The sequence below is a fragment of the Hippopotamus amphibius genome, chromosome 4 (genome assembly GCF_030028045.1).
Source record: "Hippopotamus amphibius kiboko isolate mHipAmp2 chromosome 4, mHipAmp2.hap2, whole genome shotgun sequence".
Classification (NCBI taxonomy): domain Eukaryota; kingdom Metazoa; phylum Chordata; class Mammalia; order Artiodactyla; family Hippopotamidae; genus Hippopotamus; species Hippopotamus amphibius.
Genome location: NC_080189.1, coordinates 2303280 through 2312205, shown reverse-complemented (window position 1 = coordinate 2312205; position 8926 = coordinate 2303280). Strand labels below are relative to the sequence as shown.

The 8926-nt window shown below is 57.9% G+C and overlaps 1 protein-coding gene across 1 annotated transcript; it reads right to left on the bottom strand.

Annotated features, from left to right (window-relative positions):
* Window positions 1-5905: 5905 nt before the first annotated feature.
* Window positions 5906-8878, bottom strand: LOC130851169 (uncharacterized). The gene is made up of 3 exons (XM_057731088.1): window positions 8790-8878; window positions 6735-7011; window positions 5906-6368 (listed from the first exon to the last, which is right to left on the bottom strand). Exons 1-3 carry the CDS (start codon window positions 8876-8878, stop codon window positions 5940-5942), a joined length of 795 nt encoding a protein of 264 aa, XP_057587071.1. The 3' UTR covers window positions 5906-5939.
* Between the last annotated feature and the right edge of the window lie 48 nt (window positions 8879-8926).

The window sequence follows — 8926 nt, the reverse complement described above, 5'->3', positions numbered from 1 at the left end:
GAGTTCGTCAGTGGTTGTTCCTTGATTTAGAAAATTGAAGTATAACTGACGTACAGGCAACGTTACATTCATCTCAGGGGTACAGTGTAATGATTTCACATTTACATGCATTGCAAAGTGATCATTGAAATAAGTCTCGTTTCTTTCTTTTCTTTTCTTCATTGTATTTATTTATTTATTATATATTTTGGGGGGTACACCAAATTCAATCATCTGTTTTTATACACATATCCCCGTATTCCCTCCCTCCCTTGACTCCCCCCCACCGTCCCCGTCCCAGTCCTCTAAGGCATCATTCATCCTCGAGTTGATCTCCCTTTGTTATACAGCAACTTCCCACTGGCTATCTGTTTTACAGTTGGTAGTATATATATGTCTATGCTACTCTCTCACTTTGTCTCCGTTTCCCCTTCCCCCCCACGCCTCCCCAACCCCGTGTCCTTTGAATGGACTTTTAAAAGAAGAGAATACTTCAGACATGACAAATACAGCTAAAAGTGTAAAGGGCATCCTCCCCAGCCGAAGAAGGTGAATTCTACCGATACAATGGAAGTAGCGAGGTGTTCCTTTCTCAGTGCAGAACCCGTTCTGGATTTGTGTCCTTCATTCCCACGGCTGCTTGTATGATTTTACTATGATGTACAAATGTATTTATAAACAATGGGCAATGTTTGCGTGTTTTAAACAACTGTATGTAAGTGGCATCACTCTGTTCCTGCCAGACCTCTTCTCCCTGCTTTGTCCCCTCTGCGCTGTGGTTTTGGGAGTTGCCTACGTTGGGTCGTGACGATCTAGTTCTTCAACTTCTGCTTCCTGCTGGAGAGGGTCCCCCAGGGCGAGGACACCAACCTTTGTGGGTCCATCCGTCTCTTAAGGAAAATGTGGTTTCCCAGATGATGCCAGGAAGAAGATTTTTGCCAGTGGCTTTTGTACACGTGGATAATTTTTCTAGGATATCAACTGAGGAGTGGGCTGCTGTGGGGAAAGCCACAGACGTTTTCTGTACAGATCTTCAAAGCAGTTTCCCAATTTCCACTCCACGTCTAGGAGCTTTTCAGGCTCCTCTTGTTCCAGCCACTCACGGGTGTTTTTCCTTTTCAGATAATGTGTATGAAACAATAGCAACGTAATTTTGGGAGTGCGACATTTGTTTTATTGATGACAAAGTACCAAAGAAATACATTCTCATAGTAAAGAGCAAAGGCCCCTACAAAAGTATGGAGAATAAAAGTGGAAACCTTATCTTCCTCCACTCTCATCCCACAAAACTAGGGCCTCTGCATCCTGGCGTTTCTAGTGGATTCACAAGGACATGTGTGTACGTACCACACATGCATGTACGTACACATACATGCATGTGTGTGTATATGTATATAACATTTAATTGTATATTTATATATAAATAAAATATGATTTAGCATAAGTAACAAAATCTACAACGTACATTGTCCTGCAACTCCCCGTTCAGATTTCATGTAAAATGACGGGTTTCGGATACTCCCTGGTATTCCACTCCATGGATGTACCACTGGCAACAACGTGTCTTTTAAAGGCTTTTGGCTAGTTAAAATATTAAAGCACTTCTTTAAAAAAAAAAAGTAAGCAATCAGTGCCGGTCAAGCAGGGGAGGGGAGCGGCTGGTCAGAGGGCTCTCTGGGTGCCCACCGTGGTGCCAGGTCAAGTCCACCTACACCCCCACCCCAGGGCTGCTCCCAGCTTCCCAGCTCCTTCCCTGTAATTTCCCTGCATTTTCCCCGCTCATCTTTCTCGGCAGCCAGCTGTTGGCGGGAGCTGGAACGGGTGTCGGTCCCACGTGGGGGGCTCCAGCTGGGGGGCCGGGAAGGGGCGGCCTGGGCTCAGCCTGCAGCCCGGGGCGCAGGGCCTGTGTGTGGACAGGGCCCAGAGCGACAGGTGACATGTGACTGTATTTATCTGCAGCGTGTCACACTAATCTTATCCGCACTGCAGGCCGATGACAAGCGTTGCTGGAATAAATATTTGCTTGCAGTGTGGTTGTTCAGCCGTGGTCCCTGGCACGCATCTGCTGCCTCCCCGATCACGGGGCCGGGAACGAAGACCCCACGTGCGTGGTCCGAGGCCTCTGACCGGACGAGGGGCTGACGGCAGACCCCTGTGCTCCTCTCGGGTGGAGACCGCCGAGCCATGCACGCCTTGGAGCCGGGGGCGTGTTCCCCGTCACTGAGCCCCCCTCGCCGCTCTGATGGGGGCGGAGAGGGTCGGGGTGTGAGGTGTGGTCTCTCCCAAGGTCGCACAGGTGGCTGGTGCAGAACCAGGAACACACCCACTGCCTTTGCTGACTTCCTTGTCCTGTCTGCACTCACAGCCTATTTCGCCCCTTATTTTGCAAACTCCTAGAATTTGTTTGCCCAGGAATCTCCGTGGGGCTTCACAAAGCGCAGATTCTCAGAGTTCCACCAGGAGCTGTGGTTTCCTGGGTCTGGTGTGACTGGGGAATTGGAGAATTTTACAAGAACCCCCAAGTGACACCGATGCCGGGGTCCTTGGGTCCCACTTTGGGACGTTCTCTGCTAGAAAGTAGGAGCCCGCCTGCGTTCATTTCTGCTGTTTAGAGAGAATAATTAATAATAATAATAATAATAATAGTCGGATTGCAGGCCGTCCTGAGTGATCGCGGCAGAGGGCTTAATCTGGGATCTTTTCATGCGGTGATGGAAGGGCCGAGGACCAGAAGGGGACTGGTTGGGGGGGGTTCACACAGAACCAGAAGTGCTGGGAGCTGGGGGGCTGGGAGCTCAGCCCCGGACGACCCGCCCCGGAGGGCCCCCACCTCCGTGGGCAGCAGCGTCCAGCCCTTGTCCTCGGTGTGCCCGTGGGGTCTGCCAGCTGAAGGGCTGCATGTCGTTGCTGGTTTGTTTTAAAGGCGCCTGGTGCCCCCATGATCTTCCATCCCATGGGTCTGACTGGCCTGACGAGGGTCCTTAGTCGTGGAAGACTTACTTTAACTTGAGAGCGGGAGCCTTCCCCTTCAGGGCTTGGCTGCGCTCCTGGATGCACACACGCAGGACCGTGGCCAGCGAAGAGGCCGGACTCTTCTCACCCGCGCCAGCGGGCCGTGCGCAGGGGCCCTGGATAGCCTGGGGCTCAGGCCCTGCGCCGGGAGGGGCACGCCCCCCTGCAGGCCCAGGCGCGCACCCAGCTCCCGGCTCCGAACCCACGAGTGGCCAGTGCGCTCCGGGGACTGTCAGGCCAGGGGGTCTCCACTTCCCCTGAAGGAAGCTGTACGCGCGAAACCCATGTTGTCCGTCAGGGTATAATTTCCCCTCAGTGAGACCAGCCTCTGGGCCGTGGAACATGCTGGAACCCCATCAAGGAGACGTTGGACCTTCGGGTGGGGAGCCCCGGGCGGGGGCACGGGGACATGGCCTCTCCTGCTCTCCTCCCCACGTCTTCCTCTGGTCACAGCTGCAAGGACACCTGGCGGGTCCCCCTGGCCAGCCCCTCACAGGTTAACTGGCCTGGAGTCTTGTGCTTCCTTTTCCAGAATCACCTCCTCTGCTTCTCATCCCCCCTCTGTTGTTATGGGGTCGGGGGGGACACACGGGGGACAAGTGAGGAAACCGAGGCCCTGGACAAGCTGCTGCTGCTGCTTCCTCCGGCCGGGAGCGGAGCAAGGGACCGCTTATCCCTCCCCCGGAGCCGCCGTGTCCGTGATGGGCTGCAGGGCAGGGCCCAGGTGCCCCGGAGTTATCCTCGAGGCTGTGGGCCGAGTCGTGTCCTCCCAAAGCCATGCTGATGTCCTCACCCCCAGTTCCTGTGAATGTGACCTTATCTGGAAACAGGGTGTTTGCAGATGTCATCAGGTTAGGTTGAGGCCTCATAGGGAGGGAAGGAGGCCGTGTGACACCAGGGCAGAGCCTGGGAAGGCCACGGGCTGGTGGCCCCCCCAGAGCTGCCCTGGCGACCATGGGGACGGGAGCCTGCCACGGGGACGTGGCCCATGGGGGGCTGAGAGCAGCTGGTGGCCATGACCACGTGGAGGGTCTACGAAGGGACTCACAGCTTTCCAGACGCCGTCAAACGTGTCCCAGGAAGGAGAGGCGTGAGAGAGGAGGTCGGGCAGGAAGTCATCCTGGAGGTGACGGCGCCCAGGGCCACCCTGGACCAGCCCATATCGTGGCCTGGCTCGGTCGGCAGCCCTCACGCATCCGCACACCCCCGGCCTCCTCCAGGCATCACGGGGACTCTGCACAGACACGGGCGGAGGGGAGAGGCCCTGCCTTGGAGGTCGGAGGTGAGGGGACAGCCTGGTCACGCAGACGTGAGGACCCCGACTCCAGACCCAGTTCTTCTCCTTGCATTGCAGACGGTCTCTGAGAGAAGAGACACAGCGTGGTCACAGTCGCACAGGGCAGGGCAGAGGGTGGGGTGACGCAGCCAGAGCAGCGCTGTGTGTCGGCCCCGGGCTGGAAGGAGGCGGCCACCACGTTGACGTCAAAGCCGAGGGTTCCCTACGTGGCGTATCTTCCAGCACAACTGATGAATTCCTCTCATCCACCTTCAGAAAGGGAAACCACGGGAAGTTTCTAAACACAGCAACCTTCCCCTGGAGGTGAGCAGGTCAGGGAACAACCACTGAGTCCTGGCACCACGTGACGCGTAAATACTGGAATCTCAGTTGGAGTCACTGGACTGGACCTTGAGGACACAGCAAACACCCTTCCTGCCGTTCAGGGCGTGGGGCTCTCGGGGACTCAGTGATGCCTCATGGAGCGGTGGTGACGTTGACCTTGGGGGCGGGCTGGCCGGGCCAGGTGGGCTGGGGAGAGGCTCACAGTCCCGGCTCCCACCACAGCCTCTGCCTCTCGTGCCCAGAGCTGGCCACCAGCCCGCTGGCCTCAGGAAGGTCCCAGTGATGTCAGGCTTGGGAAATCAGTGCTCACGGGCTGCACGAGGCCATCCCCGCAGGAGGGCCGTTCTGGTGGAATTGAAAGGACAGCGCCTCCCTTGCAGGCACCTGACGGTGTGGGGTCCGCCCTGTCTCATCCGCGGGCCTCTCATTTTACCCCACCGTGTTGTCAGCTCCCCCCACGCACACGCACACGCACACCACCCCTCTTCCCGAGGATGCTCCCATGTCGAGCTCCTCAGGGCGTCCCCCGGACCGAGGGCGTCCCCTGAGGCCACCCAGCCACTGTCTTATTCTCCCCACCATCTAAGAGAGCCACACGGGTCATTACGGCTCCTCAGTGGACGGCCGTTTCCATACAAGAGAGAGCCTGTCTTGTTAAATACATGAGATGATTGGCAGAGGTTCGTTTCTCTGCTGTGGGAGTTTTAATTTCCAGGGACTTACTTCCCCACGACGGGGGGAGGGGTGGTTAAATGTGCAAAGCAGCGTTTTCTTGTGAGGGGGCGTCACCAAGGGGTGGTGTGAAGAGACGGCCCACGTGTGTGCCCACGTGTGTGCCCATGTGTGCCCGTGAGTGTGCCTGCGTGTGTGCCCGCGAGTGTGCACATGTGTGTGCCCGCGTGTGTTCCCACATGTGTGTGCATGTGTGCCTGCATGTGTGCCCGCGAGTGTGCACGTGTGTGCCCATGTGTGTGCCTGTGAGTGTGCATGTGTGTGTGCACGTGTGTGCCCACGTGTGTGCCCGCATGTGTGCCCATGTGTGCCTGTGAGTGTGCAGTGTTAGATCCTTGCCTGAGCTGGCTTTGAGAAAAATACACTCCAGGCTCTGTGGCTGCCCCGCTCTGACCACGGTGACACCTCTGTTTTATCAGATGAACTCACACTTCCCATCGCGTCCTTCTCTTTCCCCTCAGCAGAAATTATGGCCACGACTGATTTTGACCAAATTGAATTCTATGCAACACCCAGATCTGTCGTAATTCTGATTTATTAGAAACAACTGTAAGTAGCGTGTTGTCTACAGCTTAGTGCATTTTGCTGAACTTTATTACATGAATACAGATAAACAACGTACGATTCTAGCAAGTGACCACCGCGCCTCGCAGACGGCCTCATCACATCCAACCGTGCTGTTCAGCGACATGTCCTTTGTATCCGTCTGTCTTTCTGGCATCACGCGGTCATAGAGTTCCAGCTCACAGAGGGCAGCCCAGCTTCCAAGAGCAAAGCTCTCACCGCCATCTCCATACGGTCCTCCAGACCCTACAATCCTGGGCTCCCGTGAGCACTGTGACTGTTGGAGGGGGGACCCCTTAGGGTGGGGGGCAGGGCACACGGCTCCTGCTGAGGGGTCTGTGGGTGGGGGACAGACACCTGGGGAGCGGGGGCCCGGCAGGCACAGGAGCGTGGCTGGCAAGAGAGAAGGTGATGCTATGAGGATGCTGGAAAGAGGACCAGGAAGAGCCTCCTGCCGGAGCTGTGGGGCAAGGAAGGAGCAGGGTGCCTCCTGGACCGGCCTTTGGGCAGCAGAGCCTGAATCGGGGTTGGGGGCGCTCGGGAGGGGGCTGGCCGGTAAGCCCTGGGCGCAAGTTGTGCCTCCGGGATGGACGGGACTGAACAGCAAGGAAACAAGCCCCTTCTGAGGGTCGAGAGCCCAGGGGCTGGAGGACAGCCCAGCACGGGGAGGGGGCCGGGCTGGTTCCTTCCTGTCCCGTCTGCACCGGACAGACCGGGGCTGGGATCGGCCGGGTGGGTCCCGTCCTTCCGGGGAGAGGGGCACAGCCTCAGCCTCTGAGTTGCCCTTTCCTGCTTACGGCAATGAAGCGTTTAGGAAGATACTCACGTGAGCTCGCTGCCCTTCCTGAGTCAGTCTGCGGGAATCTCCAGGGTCCCTGTGCGCCACTGTCCTGTCCTGGGAGGTCAGGCCGAGCAGCAGTTGGAGTCTCCCGGCACATCTGGGCCTCTGTGTGTGGACGGTCTGATTTCTCAAGCTGCACAGCTTCCCCTCCCCCTCGGGACGTGCTGTACACAACACCCTCGCCCCCGCCGAGCAGCTTAGGGGCCGGAACGAAGCTGGCCTCCGCTGCCCAGCTCTGGGTGCGGCTGCTCCCTGCGCTCCCCTGGCACAGGACGCTGGGGTTCCCCCTCCTCCCCCGTATCAGGAGTGGTTCTCAGGCAAAGATGAGTATCAGTCATTCACATGCTAGTGTGAATGAGCTCCAGCTAACATTTCCCCTGATTCATTCAGTAAATATTAACTGAGGGCTGCTGGGCTGTAGGTGCTGGGATATGAACATCTCGGCCCTGACCTCTGAGTTTTAGGACTAGATCGGGCCGTGGAGAGAGAAATATACATAGACGTCGCAGTGGTAGCCGTGGTGTTTTTCCCAGGGCACTTTCATGAGCGGTGGGCCATTTGGCGTGGACGGGGGTGGGTTGAGAAAGGCTTTCTGGGAGTCTCGAGGTTGAGTGGGAGGAGAGAGCGGGTGTGGCGTGGCCGGGCAGGAGGCCTAACACAGTCAGCCCCACCCAAGATTACGGGCGTGGAGGGTTCTGGGAGCTTGGTGTTGCCTGGAGGGGACGCACAGACCCTCTGCTAGCCTGGTGGCTTGACAACTGGGAGCTCGGGAGGGTCCGAGCAGGAAATCCACACAGTCCTCTCCACTTTTTATGAGTTTGGGACAAAAGTCCAGTGTTTGGGACTCACACAAATGCCGGTTTCGTATGGGCTAACCCAACAGGAAAAGGCTGCTTGAGAGAGGGCACCCTGGGTCCAGCGGGGGTGAGACTGGCTGCGCTGGATGCATTGGGTGCAGGAAGGAGCTTCCGGCTGGACCACAGGGTGGGTGGTGGTGCGTCCAAGCAGGGAAGGGACCAGGGGCTGGTAGGAGGCCAGGGGCTTGGGGGCTGTGCCTAGTTCACGGTTGGATGCATTTAGGGACGTTTAGGCAACCTGACAAAATGTTCAGATGTGTCTAAAGGAAAAAAGTTGTAATGGTGGAATTTTAAAGATGGAGAGAACGATTTGGGGATGGAAGGTCCCGCCAGCCGCTAGTCCCTCTCGAATCGCCGTGTAGGGGTGGCCTCGTGGGGGCCAGCCGTGGGTCTGCCCTGCACTTGCTCGGCTGTGGGTCCTGCCGGCACTGAGCTTGGAGGGTCCAGAGGCCTCATCGACTCCCAGGCAACCATCGGGCAGAGCTGTGATGGCCAGGGCTTCTCGGGGAGACCAGGGCTCAGAGAAGTTAGGAGGGCTGCTCAGGGCGGCACAGCTCGGGAGAGGAGGAGCCGGGCTCTGGAGGCACCTCGCTGTGGCCCCCGTGGGCTCCCACCCTGGCCGGCGTCTCCTTCCAGGGCTCCTCCTGCCTCGCTCCTTTCCGGGGTGCCTGTCCCGCTGCACGTAACACCCTGGGCTCTGCGCGGTTCCCTCCACTCTAACCCCACGTCCCCGACGCCACGTCCCCCACACCCTCCACCAGTCTCTGCAGTCCTCCTCCCGCGTGATGGCTGACGAGTGATGATAACAGGGACGCCGCACACGCGTGCGTGCACACACTCACATCTCACTGGGGTCCCAGGTGCTCCAGGGCCCGGTGTTTCACCACCGGAGCCTCAATCGCTGCCTTGTCCCCACAGGCCTCTCCCCGTGCAGGTGAGCCCAGGAAGCTGTGACACCCTCAGGGGTCGCCCATCACGCCCTTCTGTCGAGGAGGACTGTTGGTAGCAACAGCTCTATGATCTAGGAGGTTGATGGACTTTGGAAATGATCTTGATGGAGGAAGTGCTCCAGGTGAGGAAGTGCCCCAGATGGGGATGTGCCCTTCTCAGGCTCTCTCAGCACAGCCACCAGAGCAATCCTGTTACAACCCCAGTCCCACCAGTTCTCTCCCCTCCACAGAACCCTCCGAAGACTCCCATCTCAGGGTCAAAGCCGAAGTCCCCACAGTGACCTTCAGGCCCCACAAGGCCCACCTGCCTCTCTGTGCACATCCCCTGTTCCATCCTCTTTCCCCCATCCAGTCTGTCTGGCCCCAGGGC